Source organism: Netta rufina (genome assembly GCF_964035555.1).
Source record: "Netta rufina genome assembly, chromosome: 9".
In the NCBI taxonomy this organism is placed as follows: domain Eukaryota; kingdom Metazoa; phylum Chordata; class Aves; order Anseriformes; family Anatidae; genus Netta; species Netta rufina.
The window spans coordinates 22,880,608-22,899,787 of record NC_140132.1 but is presented as its reverse complement, the minus strand read 5'-3'; the positions used below and the strand labels follow the sequence as shown (position 1 = coordinate 22,899,787).

Below are 19,180 nucleotides of genomic sequence, written 5' to 3'. Positions count from 1 at the left end.
CATGCACAGGGCCGCCCTGGGCTGTTCACCACAGTTACTGGGGTAGGACGGTGCCTTGCAGCTCCTGCCAGGAACGATCGAGCTCGTCTGTCCCACAGGTCAGAGAGAAACTGCAGGTCTTGCCACCCGCTTTGACACCGGTAGAATAAGGCACCTCAGACAGATTGTGCATTAATTTCATAATCCCATTTTTACATGACTGTGGCTATTTGATTTTGGTGACGGCTAACAGTATCATTTGTTCATTAATTAAGGATGCTGCCTTTTCCCAAATGCCATCTATGACATTTTGTTCCCTTGGCGTAAGGCAGTGTATAAAATACCCCGTGAAGTTTAACCTTTCATTAAAGCTAACCTTCTTTATCTACTTCAGTACATGGCTACATTCTTAATTGCATCTTGCAGACAAATGTGAAATGGTCAGCACTGACATGAATACGAGCTCCTTCAGGAGTGTAACTCTGCGAACATTCGCATTTGTAAGCCAAAATCCCTGGTAAGAGGGGTGTTTCCATCAGACATTTCACAAATTCATGGTAAATCTAGCAGCCTTTGGAGGGACACCGATACAAACACAGACCCTCTGTGTTTGTCCTCTGATGCAGGAGCTCCCCTAATCCTGCCCCCGTGCCAATGTTCATTTTGAACTGTATTGTTGAATGATGTTTTGAGTCATGCCAGCCTCCAAGGCAGCCAGCAGCAGAGGTTGGCTGGGAAGCCCTGGGGAAGCCCCAGCAGTCATCGCTGGAGCTGGAGCTGGGGCGTGTTACGGAGCCTGCACGCTGCTATTGTCAGCCAAGACTTAAATCTCATGCAGAGTTGATCTTCAGTCAAGTAACTCTTCTCTGAAGTGAACAGGCCCTTGATAAAGAACAGAAGAGGCTTTCATTAAGACTTTCTTGGCTGAACTTGTTATGCTTGCTGAAGTAAACATTGCATCTGCTGCGAACACTGGCTCACACAAGACATAACAGGATCCCTTTATTCTGTTGCTTCTGATTCTGGGCAGTTTTGTTGTCACTCCGGACTTTTGCTGGAGTCGCAGGTTATGCAAGTGAAGCCCCACTGCCTGACAGCACACCGAAGGGTATCATCATAGCTGCACAATAAACATGCTCTGTGCCCAGGGGCCTTGGCAGCACTACGGCCCGTAATCCAGCAAAACGTGCAAGCACCCGTGTAACTTCATCTGAGAATTCCTCAAGCAATTGCTTTCTTGACTTGGGAGGAACAAGCAGCAGCTTATTTTGGCACGGTGATGCTATAGTGGTAGAGACTGCAGATCATTTGCATCTGCAGATGATTTTGGCTTTTTCCACTTCTGCAGAAAAGACAGAAGACAGAGAGCCTCCATTTTCAGCATCTTCACCAGCACTGAAGCTGCCATATGCGTTCTGTAAGAGGTAATGCTGTGTCATTAAAGTAACTGAAGTACACCTCTAGGTGTGAGAGGTACTGTGAAAACAGAGCCCTTTGTATTCTGAGGTGCAGCTGAGTTCAGTTTGTGTCCCTGTACCTTCAGAGCTCCAGTCCTGTCCCTCTGCCATGGGGCAACAGAAGAGCTGCAAGAGGAGGGGAGACTCAGCTAAAGCTGCCACTATTGTTAGCGCTGGCCTTAGCACAGCTCCACTTCACTGCATATGCCACCATGGCTGCTCCTTCACCTCTTTGCCAGTCTCTGCTGTACTCTATCTTAAAATATAGCATGAACACAGCATTTGGAAAAATAAAACAAACTGCCATGCTTGTGAAAGTTCAGTGACTATATTCTAGTTTATTGACTGCAGTCAAGTTTTATTATGCCTCAAATAATTAAATACTGTAACAGTGACATTAAAAATACAGGCCAATTTACCAAAATAATTGTATTCTGCAGATTATGTACATATTATACATTTTACAGTATCATGTAAACTTTTTTTTTTATACATAAGGTAACTCTGATTTATGGTAACTAAAACCCAAAATACTTGCTGACGAAAATATTCCTATGAAACATAAGCGTTGTGTCTAGGATACTCAGGAAAATTGCAAAAAATGGAAACCAGCTATAAAACATAATTGAGTTAGTAGAAAAATGAATTAAATTACATTCATATAAAAAGTTAAACTAAAAACATTGCTATGCGTCATTATTTAAAAAGGGAAAAATCCCAAACCTTCTCCTTTTATATATTAACACACACTTTCATGGGAAGCTACTGTGCGCCCCATTTCCAGCAACGGGGCATAGCCTAGGAAATCCAGATTCCCATTCTCCTTATAACATATATTAAATAACTAGGGTCTGTACCAATACAAATATTGTATATATTCATGCACTGTGATTATGTTCCTAGTAGCCTACCAAGGCACAATTTTGTGTCATTCCCCACCCCCCTCTCCCTTACATTTAGGCATGCAGCGCTAGAGATGCTCGCTGTTCAAAAAGCTCCTGTAGGATGTCTCTAGTCTGATTTTCACACTAGAGGACACAGAAATCTTTCCAGATTAGACTTAAAAATAAATAAGTAAAAGAAGGTAAAGGCCTTCGTTCAACACCTTGCACCGATCATGTCAACTCATTTAAAATGCCTTAACCACCTCCACAGTCTCCAGAAAGCAGGTCACTAAGGTGAAGGAATTCCATTTGTCCAGTCAAATTTATAACGTATTAACTAGGATGACAAAATTGTCCCTTCTGGAGATTTTCTTCGTGTGGCAGCTGTAGTGTTTTGATTTGGCATAACGGATCGTCAAGTCTAAATAGATTTCTAGCTCACATCTCAGCAGAGCACCATTTACGTTATCTGCTATGTAGTGCATGTAATTGAAGTACCTAGGTATGCTCATTAAAATAAATGCATAATTTAACTGTATATAAACAGCTGCCAAAATGAGCAGCTGTTAACCTGGCTGTATTTTGAAGGCTTGTAAAACTTGCATATTTTATAACCGCCCTGCATCTATAAGAGGCTTGGTCCTGCAGATAGCTGGGCATGTGCTTATCTTTAAGGATTTGAAGACTCTCATGAGATTACAATGAATGAAACTGCCTGCAGGCCTCCAGGAGCACTGCAGGTTGTGCCTTGGACACGTAGTGTGGCCAGCCATTAGTCCCCTATGTAGTGTCAAGGAAGATGGAACTTGACTACTACAGACTGGGTTTAGGCACTAGATAGATTCCCTCAGACGTTGAACATATCTGAAATTAGACCAAACATCTCAGACTTGGATAAGGTGAAAATGTGTTACAAAATGGCCTCTTAAAACATGCCCAGAATTATAGAAAATGAAACCTATATGATGTCTGTTTATGTACATCTTTAATAGAAAAGAAATCCTAATCTAGAGTATCAAAATACTGTATTCATATAAACATATGAGAGCATCTAAATAGAAAAGTAAAAAGTGTAAAACACAAACTTCTTTGGGGAATTAAATATCCTAAAAAAGTTTTTCTTAAAATCAGGAATGTATGTGCTGCAAAAGATTGAGGACTACATCTCCCCTCGTCTACGTGTTTTTGCTGCAGCAGCTCCACGTTCCTCCTCCTCCTCCTCTTCATAATTTTCTTCATGGACTTCTTTCTGGTTGTTCTCTTCTGGCATTTCTTGCTCTTGGTCTGCTCCCCCATTATTCTTTTCGTCTGCCTGATTAAAAAAAAAAAAAAAAAAAGTAAGATTCCATGGAAGTGACAGTTTTATTATAGTTTAATCTTGGGCCATGAGATGAAGTTAAAGAACACAAAAAATGACTCAGAGTTGTTAGAGCCAATGACCAAACACAGGAAAAAACTTTTCAGAGGTCTTCAAGCAGCAAAAATGTATGTGGGGGTGGAAGGATGAGCAAAAGGAAGTTCAGACAGTGTGAAATATTAAGGTTTACAATCTAAAGAACGCTACTACAATTATTGTGCAGTGTCGCTGTGACATGATCACAGCTGTGTTAAGCGTTTAATCCTGTCATGTCACCGAGTTTATGGGTTTACGCAGTACTCACATTTTCATCATTTTCACCATATGGCTCTTCAGCGTTGCGTTCCAGTTCTCGTTTCTTCTCTTCAGTCAAATCTTCCTGAATCTGCAAAGCACAGAGATGTTCTGTACATTTTAATTTCCTTTAAAAAAGCAACCTGTGGCATAAGGGTGCACATTTTCACGGCTAAACTTTTGCAGAATTAAGACAAGGGCATGGAGAGTTTAAGGGAAAAAAGGAACAAATCAGGAAACTCAATTCCTCTGAAAGTGTATTTAATTTTAACTGCAGTTTTTACAGACCCTCTTATCATCAGCTAATTTATTTTAAATTGCTTTTCCACATTTAACTCGATGCATACGGTATTTTCTGCTTGTCTTTTACAGTGAGAGTATCATGACAACGAAGAGTCACTACTAACATTCCATCCCACCGTGGGCTCCTATAAATATATCAGCTCTGACAGGTGATGTGCGTATTTAATGCTAATGCTGTCCATGTTTTCCTAGTGGTTGAGTGATCCCTCTGCTAACTGCTCTTGGAAAATCAGAGAAGAGCAAGTGCGGACTGGTAGGAAAGGATAATCTCCTCTGTCCTTTCTGTCAGCACTTTCCCTCACTTCCATGTCCCTTTATGTTTCTTTATGTTTAGGTGCAAGTTAGAAAGAAGTAAACTTGATTTTCTGTTGGAAAAATGTGAGCTTTTGTGCACAGCTGCTCCAAACAGTGTCCTATAAGTTGGGGAAGATGCTTCCCTAAAGCCTTTCAGCTTCCCTCATGGAAAACAGCCATTTCACCTGGCTGGGGAATATTCACCACTCACTGCTGCCACCTACCCCGCCACAACAGCAGGAATACAACTGCTGCTTCTGACTGGGCTCCCTTCCTGTAGCAGATAGCAGCAACAGCCAAATACTTTTTCTCTCCCTCCTTGTATCAACCTTCACCAGTAGCAGGGCAGTTTATTTATCAGCTTCTTCCATCAGGAGGGGAAAGCTGCTTGAGAACATGTTGTTTGAGGTTAGGTATTACTGCTACCAGATAAGCAACTATCAAACCTGGATCACTGAAGAATTTATTGGAAAGATCTGAATAATCTTTCCAGTGTGCAGTATTTTAGTCACCACACTAAAGAAACTGTTCCTAATTATAGCATCTTACCTCACTCTTGGTTACCCATTCAATCGCTGCTCACTCTTAATACTTCCAGTAAGCACGCTGGTTCTAGTCCTTCATGAAACATGCATCAAATTATTTCCTGTAAGCCAAGGTAATTGCCAAAGGCCAACTATTCCCAGTTCCTGATGACCTAATTTGATTTAAGTAACCATATTTTGGAGTGGTGAATTCTAATTGCATTCCAGCTAATCTAGACAAAGTACTCCCCACAACTGAATAATGAATAGCCTTTTCTATTGCTTTTTGTAAATCATTATGTATGAAGTAGAAAACAGCAATTGATTAGGTATGGAAGAAATGCAGAGCAGAATATATGCTGCTGCATGCATTATGAGCATGCCATTCAACATACGAAGGAAAAGTCCCTTCTTCCTCCAGTTCAAAGCAATGTGCTCCACGAATAGTAGGAGCTTATGTAACTTGGGCTGCTCAGGAAGAGCACAGATAAAGTGAAGTCAGTCCTAAAGAGTAAATAACTGACCAAGAAAGCAGTTGGCCCAGAACAGTGGTGTGTGATTAAGGGTGCAAAGTTCATGAGGTTTTCAGTGACCTCCAAAGGGCTTGAGGTTTGCAGGAATTTTTCCTTGCATTGTGAATGGCTTAATCTTTGCAATTATTGCACAATTAATGCTGTGTTGTACGGAAGGCTAATAGATTACAACACTAATAGATTACAACAGGTAAGCATGAATAACACTAAATGTGTTCATTAGTGGAGAGCAGAGTAATGGCAAAGACTCCTTAGGTTTCACAAAGTCAGAAACTACCATTGGCAAAGTGATTTGGGTTCATTTTGCAGTTAGAAACGGTACCAGCATTGAAAGTTAACGAGCATTTGCTATACTACCTGAGTCCACATACACCTTACATCTGCTTTCTTACCTCTTCTTCTCCTTCTTCCTGATACTGTTCATCCACATTATCTTCCTGCTGGTCAGGATTTCCTGCCATCTGCAGAAAGATCATGTGAAAATTTAGCTCTGCATACATATCTATTAACTTTAGAAGACCAAGGGTTAAAGCTTCTTGTTCTGGGACTAAAGACTTCATGTCAAGACAAAGGAACAATAACAGCGTACGAAGTTATAGTGCTTTCATTAGCATTAATGATAGCCTGGCTACATGATTTAGAATTGCCCTAAATTAAAAAATAGACAGCAGAATGATTACAATAAAATTCATTTCACAGAATAAAGCCAGACTTTCCATACTAATCAGGAAGACAATGACACAGTCTTACCAATAAAGACCGATGTCAGAAAAATATGAATTATCTCTGCCTAGAGAAGTTTACAGTGAAGACAACTCAAGTGTGCAGCATTCACTGGAATGGCCACAGAAGGAAATGGACACCACTGCTTACAGCTGATTGAGTGCTGATGGCATGGAACCAGCACAGCAGGAATTTGTGCAAAAACAGTAAGATCATATGAACAGGAGTTCCTGCAGGCAATTATGTGAAGGGAAATAGGGAACCCTTAAGCATGACATTACAGAACCTTGGTGAGTGAATCTCATGGTGAAAGCAATCCTGGTATATCACCAGGAATAGTTTCATACTTCTACCTGCACGTCATATGTGGTTTAATACAGATCTTTAAAACTGGAGTTCAGTGTTCTATCATCAGGCAGTGCTACAGTGTTCCTAAAAGGGACCTGCAGATCTTTCCTTCCCTTTACTGACCACTAGGTGCTCTTCAACTCCCGGATGTCCTTGTTTCTCACTGTTCTGCTTGTGCTTTTCATTTTCATCTGGTAGATTTTCTTCTCTCTCTTGCTCAGCCTCCTCAAATTCATCTTCTCCCTGGTTGTTGGGGTCATCAGCAGGGTTCAAATCTTCCATGGCTGCTGCCTTCTGTAATTTTCAGAAATGAATATTAAATACATATTTTTAATCTCACAGCTGAATTCCACTTCACTTCAAAGCTACCCTAGAGCATGAGCTATAGTAGAGCCATCTCCATACCCACTGAAACCAGCTGGAATCTTGACAGACATCAGGGGTCACTACATCAAAACCTAGTCACCAGAGAATTGTCAGTTCTGAAAGAAAGAGTACTGAACACACGCTAAGAGTATAGAACTGCATGCTAAAACCTGGAATGAAGCTGGTGACTTATTTCTCATCGGCTGCTGAACTCTGTTTACTGACTATCTGACAACTGGCAATGCCTAATAAGACCAGCTTTAAAAAAATACCGAAGAGTTTAATTAGTGTTCACAGCTCAAGAGCTGATGACATCTTTCATGATCAATCTGTCCTATAATATTGACCTCATCTATGTTAACAGGAGCTTGAAGGAAAATACCCAAACACACACCAACACATGCCGTCTTCATTATAGTTTACCATTCAGAAAATGAGCATTTTATTACTGCTTTTTTTTTTCAAGAAAAGCGTTTCCAATATCTTTATAAATGACAATATAAAGTTCCTTTGAAATATCTGCTATACAAATAATTTTGCTGAAGAGAAGGGGAGGAAAAATGATGCATTTTATGTTCTACTACACCAAATAAGATGAAACTTGGGGAAAGCACAGTACTGAATCTCCTGAATCTGTGTAATCCATATTATGGCTGCATTCAGCGCTGCAGTTATGTTCTCTTTCAAGAGCTCACACTTCTTCGATACTGAAAAGGTTTTGATTTAGTGATCACAGATTCCTGTGGGAAGACTCCAGCTGGTTTCAGTGATTATTAAGTTGGCTCTCACCCTCTTATCTAATGATAAGAAAAAAAAAAATACTGTCACCACTCTTTGACTGACCACCAATGAATTACTTCTATTATTTTTTTGAATCCAATTTTCCCTGTTCAGTCCCAGCTAAGTCCAAATCCTTTGTTCAACATAAAACACAGATCAAAGGAATGTAGAAAAGCAACTTGCTTCCAACAAGAAAGCTCTTTTTTATTTCTTCCCAAATCAGTAACAGCAACTTTAAATAGATTGCGGATGTAGCTTTAAACTGTCAAACTTGTCTTCCTAGCAGACCTCTGTTTCACCTTACTTCTGCAATGTATAATTATGTTAGATGAGACTTCTGGGTTTTCATTTCAGTAGCAATTGCAATCCATAGCATCTTAATTCATACTCACTGATTCATCAACCTGCTGATTTTCTACTTGATGTTCTGGTTCTTGCTGTTCATTTGCATTATTTTGATCATCTTCACCTTCATCCTGGTGCTGGTTGTCACGTTCATAAGCTGACAAATTTTTAATATTATTATTGTATTACAGAAGTTTCTACTTAGCCCTTTTAAGAAACAGTCTCCTATATAATAGCTTCCATACGTGCTTTTAGCAGTAGGCAGCTTCTCCCTGAAGTGTTTACTAAACAGATAATACCAACAAAATTGTTTTACTGCTAGTAGGAAACCAACACTGGAAGACTATACAATTTGAAGACATCAGACAAAATCATAGGCAGAGCCAGGAATGTAACAGAGACACAATCCTAGTGGCTTAATCAAAAGGGCACTCTTCTTTTCAGCAATATGGATAGGATCTTTATTAACACCTGTATTTCAGTCAGTTCAGCCAGTGTTATTTGAGCTTGGGGTTTTAAACTGAGTTTGTATTTCATTTAAATCCAAACTGGATATTAAAATCCCACATGAAAGGAGGTTCAGAGGGAACCTATGAACATGGTAGGGGCATAAATGTTATCTTACCTGCTTCTTCTTCCTGAATACCTTGCTCTTCTTCCCCTTGTACAATGTCATGGTCCATGTTATCATAACGAGCCTGTTGACTGAGAAAAGTAAATGCAAATTCATCATTTCAGCTTCAAAAAGAATGTTTTTGCTTCAAGAAACAAATCACCCTACCTCATCTCTGCCTCTCCCAGCTCCTGCCAGAATGGGTTTCAGTTTAGCTCTTAACTTTAGCTATTAGCTGTTATATTTTTGCATCATCTTTCCTGAAAGAAGGTGCTCTGTGTAGAACAAAGTCACTTGTTCCACTGCACTAACTTCTGTACTTAGATTTCGCTATATACCAATGGGATCTGCCTTGCATTTTTAAAACTCCTAAGCTAGGGTAGTCCTTAATCAAAGCAAAATGCTATGAACTGGAACGTGCACTCATTAGTCCAGACATCAGAGCTTCTATAGTAAAAGGGGACAAAGAAAAAAAAAGCAACACCAAAATCCACCGAAAACCACCCTTAAAATAGCAACCAGATTTATCCTTGGAAAGAAGGAGATGAGGCTCACTGTATTTATTTAGTTTCTGGGCAGTCCAGGTTTATAGCTTTCAGCCAGCCTCTTGTCAGTGATTGTGTGGTGGAAGCCATGAAGCCCAGAGCCCCGACCATAACAAGCTTACATAAAAGATTTTAACCTTAGCCGGTTTTTATAGAGTTTTTCCCCTTGTTCTGCCTCCTTCTGTAGCTGAAGCTCTTTTTCTTGAAGCTGCTGCTGCCGCAATAGCTGTGTTCGCAGTCTTTGCTGGTGCAGCGATTCCTGATGTTCTCTCAGCTGGTCGGCCTCCTCTGCTCTTTGGGCTGCAAGGTGCTGCTGCTCCAGCTGTTGCTCATAGGCTGCCTTATATCTTTTTGTTACAGCTTTTGTTGGTGTTATCTGTCAGAGAAATGGTTTAGTCATAGTTTAATCCTAGATTCAATGATCAAAAGCAAGCATGCAGAAACCTATAGCACCAAAAAGAAGAAGGAAAGTTATGCTGATGCTACATGCAATTGAGAAAATTACAGAAAAGATTTTTTGTTTATTTTTGTCTTTGTTTAAATTTATATTAATTTTTCACTACACAGACCTTGGAGGTTTTGGTGTGTTTGTGGAGAACACAGCTAAGGGGGTAACAGACCTGGGGAAGCCATGCATTTCTTACAGGTCAATAAAGAACCCAACATACTACCAGATTAAAAAAAGCTTTGAAGGCTGTCAATAAAGACAGTAAATAGGCTTCCGTTGACTATGGGTAGATTCAGTAGGGGCTGCTGTGTGGTAGTTAAGTGAGATGCTGCACATTCTTTACAGCCAAATTGTAAGTCCTCTTTCACAGCTTAACCTATCGCTGTTGTTCTAATCCGCTGCACCTGTTCAGCAATGACTTCTCATCCCTTTGGAGTTGCACAGTTAATCTGCTAGGAGAGTAAGTGTTTACAAGGCCTAAAGTGAGATCAGTAAAACATATTTTCCATTCGAGATCCGATCCGGAACGTAAATCCACGTTTCAATGGTTTTATTTAGAGCTACACAGAGCAAGACTTGCCACTGCTCTGCACTGGTTTTCCCGGACTATTTTAGTCACGTTCATCTTGTTGTTAAAAAAACCTGTTAAATGACCCTCAGATGGAAGCGTTTACAGAAAGCAGGTATACCTGAAAAGGAAACTGCAATTTGCTGAGATGCCTCAAGTTACTAAGGTGGGACACCTCCTCACCAAAGTGCTGAACAGAAGTCCTTTCCAGCTCAGGATATTCTATGATTTGTGCTCATCACCTGTCTTCCTTCCATCAGCTACCACAGGCCTCAAATTTAAAGCGGGAGATAGGATTCAACCTGACAGCTCTTTTCTTCCATCTGTTGCTTTTTATCAGCAGAATTAATGTTCATTAAGCTGCACTTGGCAAGCAGAGCAGTGAGCATGTGCTAAAGCTGAGCCTGAATCCTACGCATCTAAGTGCTCTGAATCCCAAATTTTCTATAAATATGACATTAGTTTTACCTAAAAACAGGTGAGTGCTCTGAATCCCAAGCTTTCTGTAAATATGATTTTATCTAGGAACAGCTGAGTGCGATATAGGGCCAGCAATGATAAGAGATGCCTCCATTTCAACAGCAAATCTAATCAATTAGTAGGAAAAAGCTCACCATACCTCTGACTGAGAACGTTCACCCAACATGTTGGTTTCTTCTTCCTTCTGTTCCTGTTTCTTCCACTCATGTTCTTCTGGTACTTGATCCTGTTCCTCTTCTAAGTGCTCAGGCTGACCTGCCTGCTCCATTTCTTCCTCCTCAAGTTCTTTTTTGTGTTCCTCTTCAACTTGGTCAACATGTTGCTCATCATCCTCTCCAGCTTCTTGTTGCTCCTGAATGTTGAGTTCTTTGGCATGATGGCCCTCATTAGGCCTTCTTTGTAGATGAAAAGGCTCGGCTCTGTCTTCTCTTTCCTGGGTATTTATTTCTTCTCTCTCTTTTGGTTTCTCATCCTGAAAAACACGCACAAGACATTAAGGATTTCATATTTTCAAGAGAGCTATAGACCAGATATGGATACCTTTAATCCAGCCTGCAGTAGTGAATCTGTAGTCAGGAGAGCCAAGTGCCTGCCTCAGAACAAACTACCCTTCCTGCCAAGAGGGATGAGTACCCGGCTCCTGGCTCTACATAGCTAAACAACTTGTTGCACAATAGCATCATAAAAGCAGTTTAAGCCTCACTTTATTCTGAGGTGGAACAAACTATTACCACTTTGCATCTAAAAAGAATGTGTTTTTATTTCCTGTGGGTTCTGCCAGTCAATAACTCTAGTAAAACAAAAACACTACTGGTATTTTAACCTGTAGACTTTACCCACATCTTTGCCTTTTTTATCTTTGAGCATCAGGTAGTATGTCAATTTTAACTATACTGACTTCAAGTGTGCCACTGAAACCTTATGAAACGCATGACAAGACAATTTCTTCAGAACTAAGCTAAAGCTTTTTATAACACATGAAATATCTAAAATGTTATGGACAACGTATTATTAAACTTCATATTTTTAGCAACTTCTGAAAACAGCTTACATAAAACAGTTTTAAAGGCCTTTGAACATCATCTTGACCGTAGTTTTCTACTACTCAATCAAATTAAACTGTTCCTAACTACCTTATTCAAGAAGTGACAAACACGTATAATTATCCACACGTTTCTAAGGGAAGCTGAGCGCACAGCTAGTGTTTTGCTGAATGAGAACTATTTCCCACAGCTCCAGTCAGTGCTGCGTACCTCCTTAGGCTCTTCAGCCACAGCTTCGTGGTGTACTGGGAGGCTGCTGTGGGGAGACGGTGCCCGCACCTCTGGTTGCTCATTGGGTTGTTCCAACCTCTCAGGCTGCCGGAAACTTGGCATTTTGTTGAGCGTGTCCTTCAGCTGTTTGTATTCCTCCACCTGGGACTAAAGTCGACATATTAATTACAACTAGTGTCCCGATCAACAAAAACCAATAAAAGTGTTTTAATAAAACAGTCACCCCTGAGTGAACTTGCTGGCAAGATGTATGCTAGAACGACTCGATATTCACATCAGAGCAAAGACTGGGGAGAAGCAGGGATGAGAGCTTTCAAGATCGGTTGTTTCCATGCGCTAAACAGCATTGATTCATCACGATCTTTTCAGCCACAGTGCACATGCATACAAAGATACTGGAAAAATCCCCATGGGACAAAGACAAAGATTGTTTTTTTCATGCCAAGCAGGAGAATTTTCAGAAGAGGATGATTCAGTTTTCTTGGAAGACTAAAGCGAGGGAAACTGAGAGCACCACAACTTCTTTACTGGTAGGAAGCAGTGCCGTTTTTTTGGAACCAAGAGTTTATATACACATCGTGAAAACGCCAACTCCACAACATTTAGGCAGGTGTTTTAAAAGACAACAGTCAAGGTACGGAACTGAGGCAAAGAAAGTCACAGAACACCTTTGGTGAAGAGCAAGAAACAAAGGAAAAGAAAAAAAAACGATGACGACATGTAAATTTGTCTTCCTAAAATGCAACAGTAGGATGTTGTATTTTGGTTTGCAGCTTAACTCTGTACAAGATCAGAGTATTTTCAACAAGCTTTAAAGTCCAGTGTGAGAAGCAAGACTGGTTGGCACACAGTCTATACAGCAGAGAATAGAGTTAAAATTTTGAGGCATAAGACTTATAAAAGCTGACCAACTGCACAGACAAGAGGTGGTGCCCCATGACAGGGCTTCTCTGTTGCTCCAGGGGAGGTGGTGGGAGTGTTTACTGTTCTGAAGTCAGAGGTGCTTTTCGTAAGTCATTTAAGAGTTGGGGTTAGAACCATTACACTTTACACTCAGCACTGTGTGTGCCACTTTGTGTGTGTTACGTGGTATCATAGCAATCAATAGTACAGCAGACAGGCACGATGCATTGATGTACAATGCATGATACTCATACAAAACAATATCCACAGTGCTACGGATTGACATGATGCAATGCATAACAGCTCTCAAGCTAGACGCACCTCGAGGCATCTTCAAAAGACTATGGCATCCATTAAAACGGATGGGCCTAAAAGCAAAGCAAAGCAGAGTTCAAAGTAATTACACTCATCATTCCAGAAGGGCACTGCTGTTCCCTGATTAGCTGCTGGAGAGTGCAGTAAGAAACTTTAGAGTAAAAACCAGTATTTATTTAGCCATAGGCTAATACAGAGGTCTTTGTTTTTTCTCCCCGCTCGCTGACCATGCAGAGAGACTTAATACATGTGGATATTTAAACTGTGCACGTCTAGAATCGAAGTACTCCACCCCACAATACAAATCATTCTAAGCTGAACACTGTGATCCAAGGCCACAGCCTAAAAGGTATTAATGCTGGCAGACAGATGGGGTTTGTAAAAATATATGAAGGATCTGTCTGGCTGTTTGAGCTATGGGAAAGGACAAAGATCACAAAGTCTTAAAGATTCAGGTCACAAATACATTAGTGCTGGGTTGACTACTGATATTTTATGTCTAGAATACACCTAGAAACAGCGGGGTAATTTACAGAGCTGTGTTTCTAAGCAATAATCCCCTGTGAACTTTCTGTAGCTAGTTTGCAGGAGAAACTGCGTGACTGTGCTGAACACCTTCTGTTCTGAAAGGCTCCACAAGATCCTCAACTCGAACAAAGGCTCTCCATGAGAAATGCCACATTCTGATTGCAGACAGGAAGGCTGTGTGAGACACAGGTGTTCAAAATAAAGAACTGAATAAAAGCCAGAAGTAAGAGGAGCCTCCCTTTGGTGGACCTTAAGTCAGACCTTCAATCTGCTCTGGGTGAGTTTCTGATATAAGCAAATATGTACCACATAACTAATAGGGCCAGGGGGAGAAGAGGTTACAATTAGCTTCCAGTATGTTTTAGTGCTGGAAATTCAGAATCTTTGCATATTTATTCTCTGAGTGACTTTCCTGGTCTTTCTCTATCACTTGAATATCTACATGTGACACATAAAACAAGCAGCACTCAAATACATTTAGTCCTTTTAGTGCTACTCATGTTTTTTTTGGACCTTGAAAAACACTCAAATGAAGAAAATTAGTCAGGAATAAGAGTATCTTCATTCTACCTCATTACCTTCCCTCTGATCTTTCACTGAAGTCTTCCTTGCTCAAAATTACCTTCTTTACTCCTAATTTCCAATTCCCTGCGACCTACACAGGTGGTACAGCTGACTGAATTTGCCACAGCCTAGCAAAGTTTGTGCTACATGGATAGGTCATTTGAAATTGGCATTTAAGACACTGCTGATTTATTTTTTAAACAAAAACCTAATTTGGGTTTCATATGGAGCTTGCATACTTTGGTATATACCCGACCCCTGTAGCACTGATGTATGTAGCTTTCTAAACATTCTAGGTGTACATAAAATGAAACTTTGAAATATCAATAGATCTGCATTTTAAAAGTGATACAAGTGAATGTCAGAAAGTGAGACATTAAGCTAACAGAAGCTCTATCAGAGAAGACAGAGAAAGGTATTCTACAGCTCTCATGAATGCAGAGGTACTTCTCTTACCAGTAATACATGCACTCTTGGGCCTACAAACAGAGCTTTGTGTTTTCTGACAGCCATATAAGCTGTTGCAGCTTCTTCTTAAAAGCAACCTCTTAACTCATGCAGTTCCCTGCAGTGTGCAGCATGGTGCTACCTGCAAATTCCCCATGCGAAAGGCTACATGCAGAACATTACAGTCAGCTGAACTAGGAGAAAGGAGTTTTAAGGAAGGTTAGAGCTACTACAAGCTGCTTTCCTTTCTGACCTGTGCAGCAGCTAGTGCACTCTTGTGGTCTTCCAATGTCACTACAAGCTGGTTGTGCTGGGAGAGTAAATTCTTATGCTGTTGCTACACAAAAAAAAAGAACATAACATGTTTCACAAAGTTCATTCTAAAGGTAAATTAGGTAGCCTGGGGGGTTCTGAGCTAAGAAGATAATTCAGTGTATTCTAAAATGAAAACACTGAGTTGGCATAACAGCATTTATTTATTTAACCTGGAATGCATATTAAGCATAGAGAAAGCGAGCGGTGCCAGTAAAGAAAATCTGAAGTCCAGAATTTATGCAACTAAAAATTGGAGTCGATTTCAATAAATGCTTGATAAAATAGAGCTGGGAAACATTCTTTTTGGCAAACACACAGTTCATTACTTACAAAGTCACATTTCCAATTCCAATTTCTATACTAAATACTTCTCTTCCAATTTAGTCTTTTTTTAGTTCATTATTTTATTGTAAATGAGCATGTTCCTTAAATGCTGGTGGCAGAAGACAAATCCAGTTCAGCTATATTCTTTTGCCACAGTAGAGAAACTACAACTCTTTGTTATTGCCCATTTCTGGCTTGTTAGAACTTGGAAAATCTGTTCTTGTTGCCAATTGCTTTGACAGTTCTCCTTCAAAACAAAGCCTACCTTTACATCTTGTAACTGGGTATGAATGTCTTGGTGAGCTTTTCTCAACTGTCTGTTCTCCTCCCGTAAATTATACAGGGATTCTGTTTAAAAGAAACAAAATACAGAGGTTAAGCCCAGATTTATAATACTAAAGCACTGTAACATTAACTACAATTAATTCTAAACAATTCCTGTAGTAACTCTGGATTAGAGTAATTGTAGGATTTGCTTACCTTACATCTCCCCCCCACCCTGTACAGAACTTTACATTTTTAAGCAGAAAACTTAATAGTTGGTTAAATTTCTTTTTGGTGTACCCACTGTGCAACTGGAACTATGCATTATTGTTCATTCTAGGGTCTGCAGATGGCAAAATTCATTATGGTAATCCAAATCTTTAAAATGCAGAGAGGAAGACACCCTCTGCTCTTCCTTCTTCCCCCACATCGCATCTGGTGAGTGAGAGTTTTGTTCTGTAGGACTACGCTATTATTTTGGAAAAGGTGCCCAGATGGCCAGCATACTTAAGCAGCACTACATTCTGGGACCAGGGAGAGGGGCTTTTCTTCCCACTTGTTACATTATGGTGATGTGGAATACTGCAAGCAGACACAAGCAAGCTCTACCGACACGCCAAGCTGCTAGGCTGCAATCCAGCTCAGTCCAAGAGCTCGCTGTATGACTTCACTGGTGTGGTGCCAAGGCAGAACTAATGAACACAGCCTCTGCCTGCAAAATACTGTGCAGACAAAACTGCAGACAGCTCCAAAACTAACTCGTGTTAGTGACACATGGCAGAAAGTGGCCAAAGGCCCTCGATGGGAAATGCCTCATCCTTTTGTTCTATGCTATTGTATTATTAGGATTGAAAAGTTCTGCAAACTGCAAGAAATCTCTGTAATAGAAAGCTGGATGCTAAGAGTAAAAAAATTACTAATTCATCCCCTAAGTATACAGGTGCAACATGTTTCAGAGGAGCTGAGAAAGAGAAAATTAGGTCTATGAGAAATTATGTAAATTATCTTCATAAAAAGGCACATTTAGGTCTCTAATAGAAATGACAAAAACTCTTTACCTTTTTTGGTAAACAAAAGGCAAAGAGGGAGACCTTTTTCTCCAGCTTTTATATGAATTTTAGAACTAAAAATGAATGGTAGGATAAACCAGCCTCTGACACTTGGTGGGCTTTTGAGTGATCTGTTTCTTACTGCTTCCCTAATCTAGACAGAAACAGAAAGCACAAATACGAAGAGCTTTCAGAAAGAGGCCATGGAAAATCATCAAGAAAGTGTAACTTATCATAGGCACAGGCTGTGAGTGAATGACCTGTTAGTGAGAACAGAGACACCGCCTTTGTGTCACATCACACAAAACACGATGACAGACGCACACTTTAATATGGACAGCCAGCACATACCCTTCAGCTTAGAGATCTCCTGCTCTTTTTCCTGCTGCAGTTGTAAATATCTCTCCTTGTGATCACTGAATGTTCTGCTAAACTCTTCTCCTTGTTTTCGGTGGTCTTCCTCAAGGTCAGCATGCTGTTTCTTTAGTTCTTCATGTTGACTCTGCAAATACCAAGTTGGACACCGGAACAGTTCTGTATTAGCATATCCGCCTAATATTGTCTTTGGCAATTTATTTAATAAGTCCAGATGAATACGAAGCTTTCATAAAAGGAAGCTTATTATTCAAAGCATGCACACTGCAGATCCTTTCAAACACAAAATGATCTCTGTGATGAGTAGTCTCCTTTTCTAGGGCTACGTCACCTCACTCAGCAGTTGCACTGTCCCATGGGGAGCTGCTGAATGTGTCTAAGAAATTCCTTAGATGCCAAAATATGTGAAGTTTGATTAGTCACTGCTCCATGCAAGTAATTGCATTTGAGAAGATTAAATTATCCACTGGAAAGCCTGACTAGTGAAAACCGCAATAAATCATCTTTCAACAGTACTGCTGCGCGAGGAAGGCACTGTCAATGTATTGATGTTCTGGAATGAATTTCCAGAAGCCACTGAGGCCGTACACCCTTCGAACTGCAGTGTCCTGTGACACCGGTTACCTCAGTCACCTACCTTCAACATCTGGTGTTGTACACTCAGTGCACTGTATCGGCTATTTGAGTCTTGCTGTAAAAAGAAAACAAAACAGTGTTCATCAGAACAATATTGTCATTCTTCTAACCTCTGTACATGCTTATTTAGAAGTCACAAGCCAATGGACATAACTTCACAGGAAACAAATTAAGCTCTCCACTTGTTTTGACCATAGCAAGTATACATATTTTGCACTTGCTGTAGCAACTGTGTAGTTGTAACATACCTAACTCAGCTCACAAAGTCTTCCCACTTTCAACCTGAAGTGTCCATAAAATACTAGCTTATTCTCTTCTTTATAAAGAGTTCTCTACAGGTTTCTGGGTCCTTTACCAGACACATCCTTCTTTCTAGCACTTGGTATCTAAAACAGGTTCATGATTTACTTATTTTTATACTTTTCAGTTCAAAGACCACTTGACCACTTGTTAGAAAGTTGTCACTGTCCTTTTCCCTGCAGACTAAGCAATGAAAAGATTTCCAATGCCTTCTCATTGGCCTGTGCACTTAAAAATAAAAATGTTTGAATGCCAATAATATACACAGGAGGATATGATATTTCCTAAATTAATTTTCTGGAAAGATATTATCTATCTCTTATAAAGTAAGAGGTAAAAATAATTAAGAACAGCAGAGCAGAAATGGAGTGAGAGCTCTTTCAATTAGCACTTGTGAGACCTCTTTCTTTGAACAGCTATAATTGCAAAGCACTTCCTTGTTCCTGCAGCTCAAATAGCATCAAATATTAGCAAAATATTAAAAGCTGGTACTAGGAATGATGAGACTTACCCTTCCTTTATTTAGTGTTTCCTGTGCTTCTAGTTTATAAACAAGAAAATCTAAAACATAAAAGGAAAAACACTGATGAATAAAAAAACATCTGTACTTAAATAGCATAATTGTCTGTACATAATTTCTCTTAAGAGCTGAATACTTATGCAGTTACAATTTTCCAAGAGATCTTCAAGAACAGAGGAACTTTAAAAAAATGTTCAAGTTTTGCCCAAATATTTTCATTCAAAAAAGTCATAAATAACAATGTATTTTAAATCTTTGTGTGAGATATAGGGGATATAGACTATAAGGCTCACATATAAAGGCTCAAGACTATGGAAGCAATTATCACATACCACACGAGCTTTCTCAGTAGAGGCGCAGTAGCATCATTCAAAAGGAACAGGACATTTATAAATCGTGCCTATTTGTATTACAATAAAGATCTGTACTTCAAAAAGTTTGAAAGTCAAGACTAAATTGAAGTACAACAAAAATCTCCTCTTTTCGCTTCTTTTCAGGATTTAAAAATGACGACTCACCTTTGCA

At 39.8% G+C, this 19,180-nt stretch overlaps 1 protein-coding gene across 3 annotated transcripts in view; it reads right to left on the bottom strand.

Moving 5' to 3' along the window:
• Nucleotides 1-1,778: 1,778 nt before the first annotated feature.
• GOLIM4 (golgi integral membrane protein 4) overlaps nucleotides 1,779-19,180 on the bottom strand; it is a 32,421-nt gene continuing 15,019 nt past the window's right edge. For 2 of the 3 annotated variants that reach the window (XM_084291900.1, XM_084291898.1), the window contains 14 exons: nucleotides 18,647-18,696; nucleotides 17,837-17,890; nucleotides 17,176-17,326; nucleotides 15,777-15,859; nucleotides 15,126-15,209; nucleotides 12,095-12,262; nucleotides 10,981-11,313; nucleotides 9,483-9,721; nucleotides 8,813-8,892; nucleotides 8,235-8,344; nucleotides 6,820-6,990; nucleotides 6,018-6,086; nucleotides 3,982-4,062; nucleotides 1,779-3,632 (listed from right to left, as the gene is read on the bottom strand). In XM_084291900.1, the coding sequence (XP_084148026.1) occupies nucleotides 3,480-3,632; nucleotides 3,982-4,062; nucleotides 6,018-6,086; nucleotides 6,820-6,990; nucleotides 8,235-8,344; nucleotides 8,813-8,892; nucleotides 9,483-9,721; nucleotides 10,981-11,313; nucleotides 12,095-12,262; nucleotides 15,126-15,209; nucleotides 15,777-15,859; nucleotides 17,176-17,326; nucleotides 17,837-17,890; nucleotides 18,647-18,696 (1,826 nt within the window). In that variant the 3' untranslated portion in view covers nucleotides 1,779-3,479. The remainder of the gene's footprint in view (nucleotides 3,633-3,981; nucleotides 4,063-6,017; nucleotides 6,087-6,819; nucleotides 6,991-8,234; nucleotides 8,345-8,812; nucleotides 8,893-9,482; nucleotides 9,722-10,980; nucleotides 11,314-12,094; nucleotides 12,263-15,125; nucleotides 15,210-15,776; nucleotides 15,860-17,175; nucleotides 17,327-17,836; nucleotides 17,891-18,646; nucleotides 18,697-19,180) is intronic. The other variant, XM_084291899.1, reaches the window with a different exon arrangement.